At 37.3% G+C, this 20,835-nt stretch overlaps 1 protein-coding gene across 1 annotated transcript in view; it reads left to right on the forward strand.

Moving 5' to 3' along the window:
- Positions 1-19,582, forward strand: part of Megf8 (multiple EGF like domains 8) — a 45,396-nt gene extending 25,814 nt beyond the window's left edge. The window contains exons 7-8 of the mRNA XM_067768184.1: positions 9,160-14,179; positions 15,868-19,582. Coding sequence (XP_067624285.1) covers positions 9,160-14,179; positions 15,868-17,003 — 6,156 coding nt within the window. The 3' untranslated portion in view covers positions 17,004-19,582. The remainder of the gene's footprint in view (positions 1-9,159; positions 14,180-15,867) is intronic.
- The last annotated feature ends 1,253 nt before the right edge of the window (positions 19,583-20,835 follow it).

Consider the following 20,835-nt stretch of genomic DNA (forward strand, 5'->3'; position numbering starts at 1 on the left):
TGCGCTATTGTGTGAAACGACTTTTGTGTGTCAGGCACGAGTTTGGTGTTATTGGCGCTACTGGCAATGATGACACTGAGCTGATGACGGTAGCGCTAGTAGTTCAGCTTTTGAATCAGAGAAAGAATTGATGACCCGTGTAAATTATTATGGCTTTGGCTATTATTGGCTGTGACTTTGAACTAAATAAATGTTGCGGACATAACAAGCAGAGTCATTTTTGAGTTTTATATTTTAGATTTAATGCACAATTTATATGGGTGTGTTTGAGCAGCCAAATAATAACAGTAGTATTGCTAAAGTGCTGCTTAGTTGATGGAATGTCGCTAATTTCCTAGAGATGATCAATAGATTGGTCAACATTTCGTTCAACGAACGCGGGAAATTGCCACATCTGCTCAAATGTTGCTGAAGAACGTTATCCGCTGTCATAAAAAGTAACACTGCTGCAGCTCGAACACACCCTATAACGAGAAAGTAAGAAATAGACAACTTAGCTTTTTTTACAAATCGCTTGGCTGAGATTTTCATTTGTTGATTTAACTTAACCTGTTATGCCAATATTTTTCAGCCAGCTTATTTTCAAATATGTAATTTTTCCAAAGGCAACTTAAATTACAAAGTTAAACAGCCTTATAAAATCAGCTATGTTGAGGCGGACAGCATAGCAAAAAGTATGGTGAATTCCTGGTACAGCCGTCCCACAATTTCCACAAAGCTTTAATACTCTACAATGTCCCATCTTATATTTATAGAGTCTTTGGTTACACTCAAAAATAAGTTCTACCAAAAACTCTCTAAATATAAGATGGTACATTGTAGAGTTCTAAAGCTTTGTGGAAATTGTGGGACGGCTGTACCAGGAATTCACCATACTTTTTGCTATGCTGTCCGCCTCAACATAGCTGATTTTATAAGGCTGTTTAACTTTGTAATTTATTTTGCCTTTGGAAAAATTACCTATTTGAAAATAAGCTGGCTGAAAAATATTGGCATAACAGCTTAAGTTAAATTAACAAATGAAAATCTCAGCCAAGCGATTTGTAAAAAAAAGCTAAGTTGTCTATTTGTTACTTTCTCGATATAGGGTGTATTCGAGCTGCAGCAGTGCTACTTTTTATGACAGCGGATAACGTTCTTCAGCAACATTTGAGCAGATGTGGGGATTCTAGTAAATTAGCGACATTCCATCAACTAAGCAGCACTTTAGCAATAACTGTTATTATTTGGCTGCTCAAACACACCCATATTAATTGTGCATTAAATCTAAAATATAAAACTCAAAAATGACTCCGGTTGTTATGTCCGCAGCATTTATTTAGTTCAAAGTCATAGCCAATAATAGCCAAAGCCATAATAATTTACACGGGTCATAAATTTTTTCTCGGATTCAAAAGCTGAATTACCAGCGCTACTGTCATCAGAGCAGTGTCATCATTGCCAGTAGCGCCAATAACACCAAACTCGTGCCTGAAACACAAAAATCGTTTCATTCAATAGCGCAAGTGAAATGTACTACGCACTCACTACTAAGTAGCGTAAAAAATTCGCTTGGGGTCATTGCGTCAATGAGCTGGCACCGCATTGGCGCTGGCGCCATGCAATTTACATCACTAAAATTGCGTGAATGCCCACCCTCATGACTTTTTTAATCCATATGGTGAAAACGAAGCAGGAGCAAAACGTATGGTGTATTCCTGGTGCAGCCGTCCCACTCTGTGGAGAATGAACGACTCTACAATGCTCCCTCTTATTAATCTACGCTCTTTGGTTCTACCAAAAACTCTCTAAATATAAGATGGTACATTGTAGAGTTCTAAAGCTTTGTGGAAATTGTGGGACGGCTGTACCAGGAATTCACCATACTTTTTGCTATGCTGTCCGCCTCAACATAGCTGATTTTATAAGGCTGTTTAACTTTGTAATTTATTTTGCCTTTGGAAAAATTACCTATTTGAAAATAAGCTGGCTGAAAAATATTGGCATAACAGCTTAAGTTAAATCAACAAATGAAAATCTCAGCCAAGCGATTTGTAAAAAAAAGCTAAGTTGTCTATTTGTTACTTTCTCGATATAGGGTGTATTCGAGCTGCAGCAGTGCTACTTTTTATGACAGCGGATAACGTTCTTCAGCAACATTTGAGCAGATGTGGGGATTCTAGTAAATTAGCGACATTCCATCAACTAAGCAGCACTTTAGCAATAACTGTTATTATTTGGCTGCTAAAACACACCCATATTAATTGTGCATTAAATCTAAAATATAAAACTCAAAAATGACTCCGGTTGTTATGTCCGCAGCATTTATTTAGTTCAAAGTCATAGCCAATAATAGCCAAAGCCATAATAATTTACACGGGTCATAAATTTTTTCTCGGATTCAAAAGCTGAATTACCAGCGCTACTGTCATCAGAGCAGTGTCATCATTGCCAGTAGCGCCAATAACACCAAACTCGTGCCTGAAACACAAAAATCGTTTCATTCAATAGCGCAAGTGAAATGTACTACGCACTCACTACTAAGTAGCGTAAAAAATTCGCTTGGGGTCATTGCGTCAATGAGCTGGCACCGCATTGGCGCTGGCGCCATGCAATTTACATCACTAAAATTGCATGAATGCCCAGCCTCATGACTTTTTTAATCCATATGGTGAAAACGAAGCAGGAGCAAAACGTATGGTGTATTCCTGGTGCAGCCGTCCCACTCTGTGGAGAATGAACGACTCTACAATGCTCCCACGCTCTTTGGTTCTACTATAACAACATAATAATTTTTGTAAGTGGAAAAAAAACAGATAATAAGTGATTATTGTAACAATGTACTTTAAGGGCAACCCCTTATGATAATAACCAAAACAGAACTATATATATATTTTTTGTTAACAAAATATAAGCAAATTAATTTGAATACCTTTGTTGTTAGAGAGTATAGTTTATATTAGAAATTTAGCTAATAATCCAATGATTTTTCAAAGAAAAGATTTAACAACAGTATATTAATAATGAATTTTGAATAAATTTTGTAATTTAAAATGGGAATGCTGGCTATCGCAATCATTTAGAAGGCACGTAGGGTTAGCAGGTAAGGGGCCACCGAAATTTAGGTGCGTCGGTGGCCATGGTTTTGAGGGTGGGATATGCACCGGGCGTCGCAACAACACCCGCGGCGCCCCCAAGTTATATTCGGCCCTTTTTGTTTTTCTTATTTTAATTTTCAGCGTTTTTTTTTTTTGCATTTCGGCGTTAGTAACCGGCCATGTCCGGTTCGGTAAATTTTTTTTTTGCGGTTATTTCTTTTTGGATTTTAAATTTTGAATGTTAACGGTCTGTCCGTGACATCCGGTTCGGCCGGATGTTGTTTTAGGTTGAATTTATAGGCATTTTGAGTCGGTCTCTGCGCTTCTGTCAGGGTTTTTGATTTTGACAGCTTTTTATTTTGATAGGCATGATATGAGTTTTTTTCTGATTATGGCGCAGGAACAGTAAGGTTGGCAAGGACCCGCCCCAGCCGACAATGACTAGCCACTGTGCACCAACACATCATGCCGACCGCCTTCCTTACTGCTTCCACCGAAAATGCGATTCCATAACAACTTACAAATTGTAATAATCTAAGTTTTAGGCTTAAAACGCCGTAATAATAAATAAATAATAATAATAATTAACAGTATCAATTACATCTGTTGAAGATTCATCACTATGCACTGTTTCCAAAGTAATGGTATGGTTATTAATATACTGTCTTGAAAGAGCATCAGCTACTTTGTTCTCTTTTCCAGGCTTATAATGAAATGTTCGAGAAAATTCTGCGAAAATGGACGCCATCTTTTCATTTTTGTATTTGCGTTTTTTTCCTGATGGTCAGTAAATATCCTTACATTTTTTGTACCATACAAATAATGTCTCAACGCTTTCAATGCCCACACAATAGCTAACATCTCACTTTCGTTTGTTGCATAGTTCTGCTCAGTGGAAGAAAGCGTTCGAGAAATCATTGTGATTGGTTTACTATTTTGAGATAATACCGCTCCTAATGCATTTGATAAAGCATCAATTGTTAGCTCAAATGGACAATTAAAACCTGGATACTGTAAAAGTACATCTTCCGAAGCAAGTATGTTCTTAATTTTTGTAAAAGCCAACTCTGCTTTGCGATCAAAATTAATTTTCACACGTTTCGATTTATTTGCGTCAATATGGCCATTCTCAGCACGCAAAAATTTTGTTAATGGTTTTACTATTGAAGCATAGTTTTAAACAAACCTGCGATAATAGCCAGCTAGCCCAAGAAAAGATCGCTACCCCCGTAATGTCTCCGGCATTGTATAGTTAATTATATCACGAACTTTATCAGGACAGGTTCGAATACCATTTTGTGAAACCATGAATCCTAAAAACTCAACATATGTCTTAAAAAATTTCGACTTATCTGACGATACCCTCATTTCTGATTGCTCCAACGTTTTTTAAATTTTATCTACATTTCTTATGTGTGTATCTTCGTCGCGTGAAAAAATGATAATGTCATCGATGTAAACGTGATATGTCTTACCTGTTTCGTCACGTAGAACATCATCGATTGCACGCTGAAAAATGCTTGGGGCGTTTTTCAATCCAAACGGAGAACGACAAAACTCCTATTTTGCATTATTAATGCTGAAAGCAGTTTTTTGCCTGTCCTTTTCGTATAAATTTATCTGGTGGAAACCAGATTTCAAATCAAGAGTAGTGAAAACCGTGATTTTCCTAAATTTGACAAAATTGCAGAAATATCGGGTATTGGATATTTATCTGATAGAGTTTTTTTCATTGATTTTCCGGAAATCAATTACCATTCGCAACTTTTGCTTTCCATTTTAATCCAGCCCCTTTTTTGTTACAACGTGTTTTGAAGAATTATATGGGGAACACGTTTTTCTAATTATGCCGTCTTTCAGAAGACTAAGTATTTCATTATTAATGAAATCCGCAGCAGACATAGGATAAGGATAACTTCTACTATAAATAGGATCATCTGTTACTGTACGTATTTTAGCTATTGCATTTGTATTAAAGGCAAAGCTCGATTTGGATTCGCAAACGCATTAATATTACTATTTATCATTTTCTGAAATGATTACGTATATTTTCCTGAACTGAATCTCCTGTTATCGTAATCAGGTTAACTTCATTACAATTAAGCTGTTCAATTGCAACTCCACCATTTCGATAGCACAAATATCCACTTTCTGTATAAATTTTCGCATCGATTTCTCTTAAAAAGTCATATCCTATAATACCGTCAAACGTGTTTAATGTGTCAAGCAAGTAAACCGTTGAAGTATGATCAAGTAAACTAATTAGACACTTTTAATTTATTAAATTGTCTCCATTTATTGATTTTAATCAAAACGAATGTTTTATTAATTTAACGCCACGAAGAAATGAACATTTTTAAATATAGTTTTTCGATGTACCAGTATCAATTAAGAAACGAAGCTCCTGTCCATTCACCATTTTTTTAGTAATGTATGGCAGGAGCGAATTTAAGGTTCATGCACATTATACGACGCGACATGAGCGACACGTTCCGACAAAATATTCACGGCATTTTTGTTTAGTTGGTCATCTTGGTCGTGTCGTGTCGTACGACTGTCGCTAGGTGTGCATGGTTCCATAAGAATACATGCAAAGAATATTTTGCCGCCCCATGTCGCGTCGTATAATGTGCATGAACATTTAGTTTAAAAAATTTATCTCATCACTAAAATCTGAAACTTGAATTTGGGACTCATTATCATCTAATTCAATCTCACCAATATTGTTCTGATTATAATTAAGTTCACCCTGCCTAAGGATACTCAGTTCATTCAACATATATGAGTCTTTTATCTGCGTACGTCTGATCCAGCCTTTCAATGATCCCTTCAAAATTTAAAACAGTATTGAAAGATGACAACGTCATGTTGGCGGAACTAATTTATTTCTAAGTATACCTAGAGCTACGTAATATTTTTCTGATGCCTTACTACAGTTCCCTGAATCAATTTCCACTGCCTTGTAAGCCTCTACATTTGGTACCTCTAATCGCCCAAGAGCCAAAATAAGCGAATCTAGTTTAGCCGCTAATTCTCGCCTAGCATTTTCACTTGCCTCTATTTTATTATCCAGCTCCTGTCGAGTATTATCACCTTAATTATTTCCAATACCTGTTCCCGTGTTATACTCATTTTATTCACCCAAACTATCATAAATTATTACACAAATAATTTAAATAATTTAAATTACAAATTATATTTAATTTAAATATTCTATTTTTTCTAAGTAAAGTCGAAAAGGATCCTTTGTAAAAAAAACTATAAAAACAATTTTAATATGTGCGCAGTACCCTAGAATGGTTTTCACAAAAGGAATCATTCAAAATAGCATATAAATCAAAGGATAGTATTTTCTTTTTAACAATAGGACTTTTTATGCCCTCATAATAAATTCAAATATTTAAACCAAATAGTCACATCAATTTTGATATCTACTTACAGTCCAGCCAGCATTTTTTGAAAATTTTGATAAAAAAATATTCAAATATCATACCCCAAGATGATTAAAAACGTTCAAATTTGAAAGCATTTTCTGTTCGAAAATTAACGTATCGTCGGGAGAAAAATGTACCATAAATGTGATTATTCTTGAATAATCATTTATGATTCATATTTCGAAACACGTTTTATTCATCTTTTTATCATACTTGATATTACTGGAAGATTGTACTTTACTTCTTATGGAATAACATTTGATTACTTTTCACAGTAATTTTTTGATCACATTTAAGAACAATTTTCAAACATATTATATGATGGTTTGGAATCATTTGTGAATAAGATTGTGATTCATTTTTCCATCATATTTAATACATAACTAAATACTATATAAAGATGATGTTTCATCAGGGGGTGAAAGCATCTGGAAGCTCGGAAGTAAGCTTTTTGAACCGCAGGTAGTAATTAACTTGACCGTTGTACACACACACGACTACAACATCCAACATAATTTATGATCATCATCTTAGATCATGGTAACGATGTCACTAAAAATCACGATTTTACTATGTCTCATATCATTCTTTAAATATAACTAAATGTTTTCGACAATCATAGCTCATGGAGGATGTTGAAGCCGCGTCCAGGCGTGTCGATCAAGCTTAACTTACCAGCGGTTAAACAGCTTACAATTTCCGTACATCGGTTCCATCCAGTATGTCTTTTCTGGGAAGCCGCATCTAGAGAAATGCTAGAAGACATCTTAGGTTAGCAGCAGCACTTATATTACTTTTAGTCTTGAAAACACATATTCATATATTTGTAATTTTTTTGGATTTTATATTGAAAAATTGTGAGCTAATGAAGAAAAATCAAATTTTCAATGAGAAGTATAGTTTTAACAAGTAAAAAATTCATCATTTATTCAAGAAAGGTAGTCTGCAAATATTAAGAAAGTTTATTGAAAAATGATTTTAAATTTTTGATCACCGAAGTTAAAGAAATTAAATTCAAAAATGATTCCAAATTGTGATTGAAAAATTGTTCTCAGTTATTGATCATCAAAAGCAAACAAGTTTTATTATTCTCTATGTTCATTTTTATAAAATCTTAAAATTTATTCATCAAAGTTATTCGAAAATTATTTCAAAAAGTGATCGAAAAATGATTTTCAGTTTTTGATCATTAAAAGTAATCTTATTTTATTATTTATTTTGTTCAACTGTATGAAAACTCAGTATTTATTCGCAAGGAGTAGTCAAATTGTATTGATATGAAGGAAAGTTCAAAAATTTATCATCTAAATGCTGTGTGGGAGTTTATATTTTATTTTTACATATAGGTACTTGATCGATTAAAAGATTATTTTATTGAAGAATATAAATTGATTGAAGGATGTAAGTTGATTGTATTACATATTTTCTTTTCCTGCCGTTAAAGACTAACCGGTCTGGAATATATTTTCCTTTGCCTATAAGAATCGGCCATTGTTCTTCGGGATATTTGTACTGTCCTTTGCCTATAGAAATCGGCAATTGTTTTTCAGGATTCGAGCGCTGCCTTACTTTTTTCTCCGTTAAAAATTGCTTGTTGTTTAGGGATTATGAATGATGTGGCGTATAGGATCTTATGATCCTTTTACACGTTAAAAATTTATGGAGTTATTTTATTTCACTTTTTAAAAAGTTTCAATAGAAATATTTAGGATTTTATGATCCTTTTAATGGTCACTATTTTATTTTTCACAAAGCAAATTCAACATAGATTCACATATAGGATTTTATAATCCTTTGAAAAGAAAACTTTAAGACAGCCCCACGTTGGGCGCCAAATAATATTTTTTATTCAGTAATAATTTTATTCTGCAGGAAATTTCAAAGATTTTCATTTTACATTTTCAAACTCATCAAAAAGCTCAAAGAAAACTCCTTCACACAAAAGCCATACAGTAGAATACCTTAACTTGTATAACCAAAAAATTCAACGTGCATGCATGTATGAATATACCGTGTAGAGTGAACCAAATATAATAAGCTATAAATTTTGGCTAACAATTTTCGATATTTCATAATTTTTGTGTGTTAAGTGTAACTCTTTAATGTTTTTTTTTATATTATATATATGAATACTATTTCCAAAAAATACGTTATTGTGATTAGAAAAGGATTTTTTATATTGGTGCCGTCTTAACGCCCACTATTCATTGTACAAGTACAGTTTTTTTGAAGCTGTCATAATTTACAACCATAATAATAAAACACTGCCTTAAAATTTTGTTTTTGTAGTTTTGCTTAAGTATACCAATTTCAATTTTGTTCGGCCATTTTCGGTAATTTTTCTTTTTTCGACATTTTTTAATTCGATAAAAATAGTTTTCTGTATAAAGAGGGTTTTAACGATTCGGCCTTTTGTGTTTCGATAATTTTTTTCGACATATTGTACGGATCCCTTCCATCTCGGCTGTGTCAGATAGCCAATTTTCGAATCTGCAGCCGGAATAAGACAATCTTTAGAATTCAACAGTCGATGTTTAAGTGCTGTAGTATGCTTCTTTTTAAACGCAGGTCAAACTCAAATTTCTGTAAATTTTAACTTATTCTCAAACTATAGGCACTTGTACTTATGATCATTACTCTTCTTTCAGGTATGTACTAGTTATTCGACTGCGATTCTGCGTGCAGGCTTAGGCAAAGATATAAATTCACTCAAAGAATTAACAAGTCGCTCCACAAATCAATCATATTGTGGACCCGTCGAGATACCCAGCACAGATCAACCGTTTCTAATCGATTTTCAATCACGACGACGTGTTGGGCTCTCCACACTCTATAATGCTTATCAAAAAACTAAAATGGAATTACAACACATCTATCATGGCAATTTAAATGCCTTCACTTTCGAATACTTAGAACCTTACTATTCAGGCAATTGTACACATTACAGTAACTGCTTGCATTGCTTAACTGACTCCGCATGCGCCTGGTGTGGTTTAACTTCAAAGTGTATTGAGAAAACTGTAAACGAAACTGAAGCTTGCACAATCACTGCGACCGGCGACATGAATGTCACCTATTGGGAGTATCTTATCACGCAACCTTCTCAATGTGCTAATTGTTCCAATTATGTTTCGTGTGATGAATGTGTTACATCAGGTTTATGCGAATGGTGGACAGAGGAAGCACGTTGTGCACGTTTTGGCAAATCAGAACACGGTGTACGCAATACAACAATGTGTCCAATATCATGTCGTTTGCGCGAAACCTGCGATCAATGCTTAAGCGAACGTGGACGTTGCGTGTGGTGTGAAGCGACAGCACAATGTTTTAGTTTTGCCGTTTACACAAGCGAATTTCAATTTGGTATGTGTCGTGAGTGGCTGGATCAAATTGTCACAAATGACACGCAGCAACAGCGTAACACAGAGGGACGAGGTGGTGATGACATAGCCACAAAACAACAGCAAACAACAGCGCCTGAAAACAAACAATCAACACCACCAACACAATGTAAATCGTGTGCTTTATATAAAAATTGTACACAGTGTTTGCGCACGCTTAGTTGCGGCTGGTGTTTTGACCGTGACAATCCCATTGAAGGTGTCTGCATGCAAGGTGATTTTAGTCGCCCATTTAGTAATTGTTCGCTGGCATTAAATAGTCCAACACAGCATGACGCCGAATGGGCATATGCGCAATGCCCGGATGTTGATGAATGCGGTTTAGGTTTGCATGATTGTCATAAGGAAGCCAAATGTACGAATACGCATGGTTCGTATAACTGTCATTGTCGACGTGGTTACATAGGCGATGGGCGGATGAGTTGTGTGCGCACATGCTACGAGAATTGCATTAATGGCTTTTGCTCTGGACCACCTGATTATGTATGCAAATGTGAGCTGGGATGGACTGGCACCGATTGTTCAATCAATTGTGGCTGTAACAATCATTCCACCTGTGTGGAGCGTGTGGGCAAATGTGATCAATGTCAAGCATGGACAGAAGGTGAACGTTGTGAACGTTGTCGTCAGGGCAGTTATGGAAATGCTACATCAACAGATGGTTGTCATCCATGTGAATGCAATGGGCATGGTAATCAAGATTTAGGCATTTGCAATGTGGGCAATGGTGAATGCTATTGTAAAGATAATACGGTCGGTTTGAAGTGCGATCAATGCGCCAATGGCTATTATGGTGATCCACGTGATGGCGGACAATGCTATTATCAGTGCGAGTCACGTGGTATGCTAACGAATATAGGACGCAGCGGTATTGGTTCTTATCAATCGTATAAGAATCCATGGGGTGCTAGTTTGGAGGTGCGTGAATGTTTATGGATATTAGCGCCGAAAACTTTGGAAGCTGAGAAATCGCTGCTACAGCTGGAATTCGAATGGCCTAGTCTATCGATGGATTGTGACGAGAATGCTGTTTATATATATGATAGCTTACCCGATTTAACTGGTGCTACCCAACAAAACCAATTAATATCAGTCGTCTGCTCGCCATACACTGCAACACACATCGTAGAGGCGCGCTCCAGTCATGTTACAGTTTACTATAAGCAAGGAGGTGATAGGCAAAAATTTGGTTTCAATGCGCTTTACACTGTTAAAAATTGTGCTGCGCGCACTTGCTTACATCCGCATATATGTGACGAACAACAGCGTTGTGTATGTCCTGCTGGCTATGTGGGTGCACTTTGTGAAATTGAAATTTGTCCCAAAAATTGTAATGCCAAACGCATGCAAGGCTATTGTGATACTGATTATGGACGTTGTATATGTAATAGCAATTATGCTGGTGGCGATTGTGGTACGCTAGTTAAACCAAATCATTTAGTTGTGACTGATCTTTTTAATACGCTTCTACTAAGTGATACCTACGAGCATTTGCGTAAGACAATACCAAGATTTGGACACTCGGTAAATGCTGATCGACGCGGGTCACTTTGGATGTTTGGGGGATATTCACCATCGCATGGTCCACTTAATGATTTTCGTCAATTTGATGCGAAAAATGGCACATGGATGCAGGTAACCGTCGAATCGACACCGGATGATAAGATGCCGCTGGGGCGTTATTTTCACGCTTCTGAAATTTATTTGAAAAAACAAATAATTTTTATATATGGTGGCATAAGCATACGCGGTGGGCAAGCGGAACGCGCAACGCAGCTAATTTTAGCTGATTTTTGGCAATTTTCTATACAAAATCAACGTTGGAGTGAAATTGAATTACACCGCGGTGCTGAGAAACCGCCTGCGCTTGCAGGTCATACGCTTACACAGATTCGATACAATGAACGTGAGTCATTGATTTTAATAGGCGGCATGACACGTAATAAATCGCGCCAGCTAGAATTATGGGAATTCAATTTGGAAACATTTCGTTGGGAGCAACTGCTTGCATTGGGTGTGCGCATGCCAGTGCTCTATGGTCATAGCACGGTGTATCAAGCAGATGCGCATATACTCTATGTGTTTGGTGGTTACTCGGCAGCAGAGCCACAGAATAAACTGTATGCGCTTAATTTACAAAAAATGACTTGGACAGAACTGCCGACATTCAAAGAACTCATGCGTCCAGATGCAATGCTGCCACGCGCACGTTATTTTCATTCGGCCGCCACAACCGAGAAATATATGATTGTCTATGGTGGACGAACGCAACCTTATGACGCTAGCGATGTACTTGTGGCTTATATATATGATTGCAATCAATGGATACGTCTAACAGAGGATGTACATGTTGTTGGTAGGCTGCCGCATTCCACGTACGCTGAAGCAATTTCGATCGATCACGAGAGCAAAGCAATTTATGTAATAGGCGGTTGGGATGGTAGCGCCGCACAATCCCATGTCACACGCATTTATTTACCCGATGATATTTGTCAATTGTGGAGCGCTAGCAAATATTTGTGCCGGCATCATAAGGGTTGTAGCTTTTGCACAGTCACAGGCACATACAGTTCAGCATCGTATTGCTACAGCGAAGGTGATGCTGGCGTATGTGAACATCATAATGGTACATTGATTTATAATAACGGCGCTGCATGTGATGATGCATGGATGGCGCGTCGTAATTGCTCCACTTTTAGTACTTGTAGCGCTTGTCTTGCCTCATGGCCGACGCACATCGAGACTACACCTATTTGTCAGTGGTGTGACGAATGTGGCATTAAAGGACGTTGCGTGCCGGCAGGTGTGGATTGTGAACGTCATAGCACTTGGTGTAGTAAAGAAATTAGCGTTGGTTTGCTGAATCTCTGCCCGAAGCCTCAATGTCATATACTGCACTGTGAAGTTTGTGTAATGAATGAGAACTGCGAATGGGCACAAAGTGAATTGGGTACTATCGAATGCATAACAAAAGAATTGGTTGAACAAAATCAATATCGTATAATTGGGCAATGCCCAATGCCATGTCATATTTATAAAAACTGCAGCACTTGTTTGTCGACGAACGATGATGAGAATCCTAAAGATTGTAAATGGTCCACTATGTTGAATAGCTGCATTTCACCACAATCACAACCTTTACTCTGCGCTGGTGGTGTTTGTGGCCTCGTATTAGAAACGAATGAGACTACACATTGTCCAGAACCATGTAATGTGTACGATCATTGTTCTTCCTGTTTGGAGCATGCGCATTGTGGTTGGTGTGCGCGTGATGGTTATAATGGTGATGGTATTTGCACGGAAGGCTCTCTGGAGAATAAACAAGAATATCCTTCGGGTTCTACATGCGATCTCATTTATACTTCACGCCGTAATGACACACAATTAACACCAGCTGATGTTGTCTCATGGCATTATGTTAAATGTCCTGCAGAGAATGAATGCGAGAATGGTCATCACAATTGTAATCCCATATCGGAACGTTGTAACGATACAGAAGTTGGCTATACATGTCAATGTGGTGTGGGATATCGTGATGAGAATGGCACATGTTCGCCAGTTTGTAGTCAGGGTTGCGTACGAGGCAAATGTATTAAACCTGATAATTGCACATGTGATTTTGGTTATGTTGGTGCTAATTGTAGCATACAATGTTTATGTAATGGTCACTCGAATTGTGAAGGTCCAGATCGTTTGGATGTCTGCTTAGAATGTCATAATAATACAAAAGGTGATCAATGCGAAAAGTGTAAACCGCTGTATGTTGGTAATCCAAAGGAGGGTCACGAATGCGTACCATGTCATGAATATTGTAATGGTCATACCGATGTTTGTTTGGCTCATGATGCTGAGTCGGCGTTCTTTAATATGACACACGCAGAGCTGGAGGAAGTCTTGATTGAGGGTCCTGAGAGTAATGCGACATGTTTACGTTGTGCGAATAGCACTGCGGGCGATCGTTGTGATACATGCATTGTGGGTTATTTTCGTGGTAGCGAAGATCATCGTAGAGCCTGTCGGCCTTGCCAGTGTCATGGGCATGGCAATATTTGTGATGCTGTAACTGGTGAAAAGTGTAATTGTGGTAATAATACGGAAAGTGATGCCACTTGCACGGCGGGTGGTGGTAAAAATTCGGCGCAACTTTGTTGGAGTGTGCAATGTTCCAAGTGTCGCGATTCGTATGCTGGTAATCCAATTGATGGTCATCAATGCTATAAGCAGATAACGGTGGAATCGCGCATGTGTTTCGATGCTAAGCCGATAGGTGAGTATGTGTTGCGGATGGAGAGGAAAGGATGATGAGGTCAGAGAAGGTGAGAAGAGAGCAGCGGGAGACGAGAGGCGAGAAAATAATAGAAGCAGGAGATGGGAGAGGAGGGAAGCGAAATAAGAGTACAGGGAGATGAGAGAAGAAAAAACGTACGTAGATGTATATGAGAAGTGAGGAAAGGAAGATGAGATAAGGGTAGAAGGAGGGGAGAGAAAGGGAAAGGGGATTTCGTTCTTAGTTAAGGGACACATCTTTATATGTCCAGCCCTAACTGGGGATTAGCTGTCAATTTTAAAATAATATTAAGAAACTTTTATCGTCCACATCTACACTGTTACCCTTTGAAAAAAAAAATATTTTTTAGGTTTTGGAGAGTGTTTTGTCGAAAAATTTACCCTTTCGCAATTTTTTTTTTGCAGGCTCGATAATTTTTTTTTTGGGTATGCGTAGTGGAACTTTTTTTCCTGAGCCCAAATCCTATCGAAAAATCTATGGCGCGATATCGGTTAAGTTTCGATCATACAATTCGGCCCGGTTAATGTACATATGTATATAAGAGCGGGTCAAATTTTTTTTCCATCAGGAGTATAGCAAAAACCTAATCTACAGATGATTCTAAGAACAATTGATGAAGACACCATAGCTCTAAGTCCGATTTCGAGGCCCCGTTTTTAGCCAAATAGATATTTTGCCATGTGAATGTAGGGTTTGGCCAAAAAATCTTCATAGCTTCTGATAGAATTATAGAAAAAATATCATATTGGGCTTACTTTAAAGGTATTTCAAGTACATTTCAGAATCTGTATTAATATCTATAGTGTTTTTGAATTTTAGTAGAGATATCAGGCTTAAATTGTGAGAAATTAGCCTAAAATGAACTTTTGACTAATATATTTTCATTTTTAACAAATTTATTACGGAAAAAAATTTTTTACAGCTAAAATAGGTTCAGAACATTTCCAGAACTTTCATTCAGACAGTTTTTCTTTTTTCGAATTCGTTTTAGTAGAAAAAAATTTTCAAAAAAAGCTATATTTTCAAGTAATAAGCAAAAAACACAATTTTTATAATTTTAATGTAATTTATTAAAAAAATTAATTTTTTACTTAGAATTGACCATTTTAACGTATTATTCCGAATAAAAGTAATGGTATGGTATTATTTTTTTTTAATCTTTTTTGCTCTCCATCAAGTATTTTTTCTCAATAGTATACAATTTTTTGATAGCCCCGTCACGCAGTATGGCTTTTCTATCATCAAATAACATTGTTAATAAAATGTAAATGGACGAAAGAGAAGATAATTTTACTTTGCCCATAAATATTCCTCGAAGTACAGGAAATGAGCGAGCATAGTTTTAATACGAACAAAGAAATAAGTATATGTATGTAACTTATTTTGTTTTGTTGATATTCCGACAGGGTGAATTAATGATGTGTCTTGGAACGATTTTCCGTCATCCCTTGTCAAATTTGGTTTTGAAACAAACCGGTTTGGGCGTTGTGCCATCATTCGTTCTCGAACGAAAATCGACACTGATGATGGCACAACGCCGAAACCGGTTTGTCTCAAAACCAAATTTGACAAGGGATGACGGAAAGTCGTTCCAATATACATCATATGTATGGAACATTAAAATTACATGTACTTTTTCTCTCTTTCAATTTCATGGCACACAATAGAGGAATGTAAATCGAAACCAGCCGCTCTACGTCCAGGCCAAACTGTTTTCTTTGTCATTCAACCACGCTTCATGAATGTCGACATACGCATCATAATCGATGTTACGCAAGGCGAACTGGATGTATTCATGTCACCACAAGATGATTCGTTTATTGTCGAGACAAATGATACAACGGGCTTCCATGAAATCTTCTTAGACAACCGCTACAATTGGATTCCAAAAACCAAACGCAATCATCCACTACACATTGCAATGCCACGCACCGATAATATAACTGCCAGTAAACTTGTGATGCATGATAAACGAAATGCCTTCTACGGACCACATATACAAGATTGTAAAAGTCATGGTGGACATAGTTTTTATGTAAAGGATAAACATGCAAAGGATTTGAGTACTCATGTTACACTTAATCATTGCAACACGTTGTTACGTCTATTTGGCTTAAAAAATCGCTTAGTATTAACGCTGCCACAGAACGCTCACAATTTAAGCGCTACACGCTTTTTCATAGCGCTACGTGCCGGTGCCGGTCCCGATCCCAGTTATGGCTCCGTTGTATTTCGTCAAGATCAATTACATATTGATTTGTTTGTGTTCTTTTCGGTTTTCTTTTCATGTTTCTTTCTATTTTTGGCCGTATGCGTGGTTGTGTGGAAGGTGAAACAAGCGGCCGATTTGCGACGTGCACGCCGACAACATGTTGTAGAAATGTTGCATTTGGCAAAACGTCCGTTTGCACGCGTTTTCCTCACAACAGGCGCTCTAGACATTGAAAGTACACAACCAGCACCATCATCAACGCGCTCGGTGCGTAGCATTACGGCGGGTGCACGTTCGCGTTTAGTTGCTGCTGCAGGCGGCGGCTCGCAACATGCACCAGAAATTTTATTAATTGCAATCGAACCGACAGCGGATAATTTAGCTGCAGTGGGTACCGTTTTTATTAGTTTGCCAGGACGTCATAAAGCACCGTTAAGTTTAGCACTTGGCTCAGCTTTGATTACATATCCAAGACAATTTCCATTGAATGCGCGTCATTTTATGAGAGCGCAACGTGGTGGTGGTGGTGGTGGGGGTGGTGCATCTGGAGTAAGTGGTGCTGGGGCCGGAGGGAATCAAGCGGCAGCGTAAGTGAGTATAGACTACATATGTAATTGTAGTTTCTATTTGTAATTTTGTTTTTTTCTTTTGTTTTTTGTGAACGCCCCTATACTTCAAGCATCAATATGGTTTTCCATTTAAAAATTTGCTTGAAGAACACCTCTACCTCTCTGCTGAAATAGGTAATTCTATACGACAACATGACACTGTTAATACATGTCCAAAAATATCGAGAGGGTTATCATAAGACGCGTTTTGGATCCAGCATAGATTCGTGATCTTGAATCTAAAACGTGTATTTTGGGTATGTAAAGAGATATTTGCAAAAGGAATTGAAAATTGGCATGTGGTTTTTGTAATTTTGATGATATTGTTTACCCACACGCGCGAATATACTTTTGGTCTCCAAACCGCTGTTGGACCCATCCAGGGTAATTTTTTATAAGCGCGGCCGAAAGCCGCAAATGCTAAAAGGTGTTCTGCGCAAAAATACTATGGATCCCACCCCGCTGTCGGAGCACTCCGGGGTAATTTTTCGGTGTTTCGTTAATATATTTTAATAGACGCAAAATTTGTATCTTCCGTTTTCGGATACGCTATCCTGGGTCGAAAACGCGTCGTTTGATACCCCTTTCGTAATATTTGGACCGGTATTAAGAGTGTCATGCTTTTATATAGAATTACCCTGCAAAAATTCTGCTAAGTGGAATATAATGCTCTCTCGGCTGGCGTTTCGAAAATGGCCAACCTCACCAAATTTTTGAAAACGCGCTATTTCAGAATTTGTTTGAAGAAAGCCCTACGCCAGAATTCTCTTAAGGAACGCTTTATCTTAGAATTCGTTTCGAAAATGCTAAATCTCAGCTTAAATTAAATGCATTTTAAGCTGAGATTGCGTTTATGAAAAAAAAATTTTGAGATACGGCGTTTTTTTACCGAATGCTGAGATACGTCGTTTTTAAACAAAATTCTGAGATAGAGTTTTCTTCAAACAATTTCTGAGAAAGGGCGATTCCGAACTAGCATATTTCACTCAACAATCGGTATTTAGGGTGATCCAAATTCTTTGAACAAATTTTAATCGAAAAATCTTACGGTATATTGGGAATATATCGGTATTGCTATGCGTCAAGGTTAAAACGGCTTTCAATGAAAAACCAAATATTGACCTAAAGAGAAAGCAATGTTCTGATTGAAAAAAACGAAATTATCAATTCAGAAAAATTTTTTGGAATAGGTTGGTCTCTGATCCATTTGCCTGTAAATAAAATTATGCCGAATCCCAAAATAGGCTTAAAAGAACTCCGGAAGCAGTCGCCGATATAATCTGAACAAAGTCTAGACATAATTCGGAGGTAGTCTCGAAATGATTTAAAACTGTCTTCTTAAAAACTGCTTAGACCCCAAGCCGTATAAACCCCAAAGCTTAGGGCTTAAATCGCCGAGACTGAAAAATCATTTATTTAACTGTTTTGGGGCCATCTTAATAAATACTTATACATATGTGACCAGCCTATGAAAAGGTGGCTTATGACTCAAAAAAGGAATTGCGAGAAACAGCTGTTAAAGATAAACAATGCATGTCTTCAGTTTCTTAGTAGTTTTCTTTTTGTTTTAGTCATAAGCCACCTTTTCATAGGCCGGGTCACATTTATGAATTCGGGTATAACATGCGAAATGGGATAATAGTCACAACTACCTTCGGTATTTAGAAAACTTTAAAAAGTGCAATAAATATATTATTTCAATGGGAGAAAAAGCATCCAACTATTTTAATTGGAAGAGTTTCAAATTGCTCAATTAATTCAAAATCGATGAAAATTTTTCCCGATAGTGAGCTATAGTCATATTTCAAAACTGGGTATATAACTACCATTAAGGTCAGATCTTTAAGTGCGAGCTTAAACTTCAGTTAAAGTTCACTACAGTTTAGCCTTGCCACTTTGGTAGATCATAAATGTTTGCTGTTGAACTTAGTTTAAGCCACGAAAGTGGGAGGATTAAACTGTTGTCAACTTTAGCGCGGTATAATCGCAAGGAAGGAAAAATTCCATACAAAAACACTCGAAAAATGCTCAGGAAAAGTTTCGTTTGTCGAACAGTATCCACCTCTCAACATTTTTCTTAACATTTGACAGAGCACCCCTGGTTTCGCCAAGAAATATATGTGCGTCCAAAGTGTATTCAACAACGTGATTTTGACAACGATTCAATTTGACTTTTCTCTCTTTACGAACAGTACTATAATGTCAATTTGAAAATAGTTTTAGTCCATTCGAAAACAAAATTTTTTAATTTTACAATCTTAAACAAATTTAAGAAAGTTTACCTTTCTCTAATTTTCAATTTTGTGAAATGTATATTTAAAAGATGTACATATATTGGAATAATTTTCCGTCATCCCTTGCCAAATTTGGTTCGGAGACAAACCGGTCTTGCGATGCGCCATCATCAGTGTCGATTTTCGTTCGACAAAACATGACGGAAAATCGTTCTAATATACATCAATTAACCACCCTGTCGGGAAATCAACACAACAAAACGAATCAGTATATTGTAACGAATTTACTGAAATTCCGCTTATTCCAAATCTTCTGCTAACGTTCGAATCACTAAACTGTTGAATAAATAACTCCAATATTGAATAATGCAAAAATGGCCTTTATTAAAGTACTTCACAATCTAAAATATATGTATATTATAAATGGGAAAGTTTGGATGTTTGGATGTTTGAATGTTTGGATGTTTGTCCAGAAGTTTGTTTTTGTGACTCAATCACGCAAGAGCGGCTGGACCGATTTGGATGAAATTTTGCACATATATAGCCAATAGTCTAGAAGGATCTACTAGCTATATATTTTTCAAAAGGGGAGAGGTCCTCGCCCCCTAGGAACAGTTATAATTTAATTATTATATTCTTTAGTCTTTGCGACTGAATTACGCCAGAACGGCTACACGGATTTTGATGAAATTTGGGACACAGACAGTAGTCTACTAGCGAAATTTTTTTCGAACATGGAAAGAGGGGTGGGAGTCCCACGACCCCTTCGAGCAATTACTTTTTAATAATTTTTACACATTATAACTTTACGTATACTGGCCTTCACCAATATCACAGAATCAAGGGGTCAAATAAGTCGGGGGCTTACAAAGTGAGCAGTGACACCCTCCGCCCCCCCCCCCCTTTATCTCCCCTCTGGTGTAAAATCTATAAATTGTTATAACTCAATATAAATTGTCTCCTAAATCAATAGTTTTTGGTATCTGGCACATACAGGTCGAGATCTATACAATTTTGGAGGATCAATCAGTGGTCCTCTCCTCTACTCCCGCCATCCGCCCTCCATCAATTGTTTTTATTAGCACGCTTTTATTAGCTTTACCTGTATGTTTCTATGTAACTTTTTATTCGCTCCAATGCGCCTGCTGCCTTATTAACATGGTTTTATAATTAGCTTCACCTTATTTGTAATCCCGTAAGGGTCATATCGAGACCCTTCCGGGATCATTTTTGGATGGTTTTCGGGATCGGTCCGGGATTACGCCGGGGTAATTTCGGGACTATTTCGGGATCATTTTGGGACCCTTCCGGGATCATTTCTGTATAGTTTTCGGGATCCGTCCGGGATCCCGTCGGGGTTATTTTGGGACATTTTCGGGACTATTCCGGAATCATTTCGGGACTATTTCGCGATCATTTGGGGACCCTTCCGGCATCATTTCTGGATGTTTTCGGGATCCGTCCGGGATCCCGTCGGGGTACTTTCGGAATCATTTGCGTACCTTCGAGAGATAAATTCTTTACGGTTTCCGGGATCATTACGGGACTTTTTCGGGGTTATTTTGGGTCCCTTTAGGCATC

This window comes from Eurosta solidaginis, chromosome 2, assembly GCF_040869045.1.
Source record: "Eurosta solidaginis isolate ZX-2024a chromosome 2, ASM4086904v1, whole genome shotgun sequence".
NCBI lineage: Eukaryota > Metazoa > Arthropoda > Insecta > Diptera > Tephritidae > Eurosta > Eurosta solidaginis.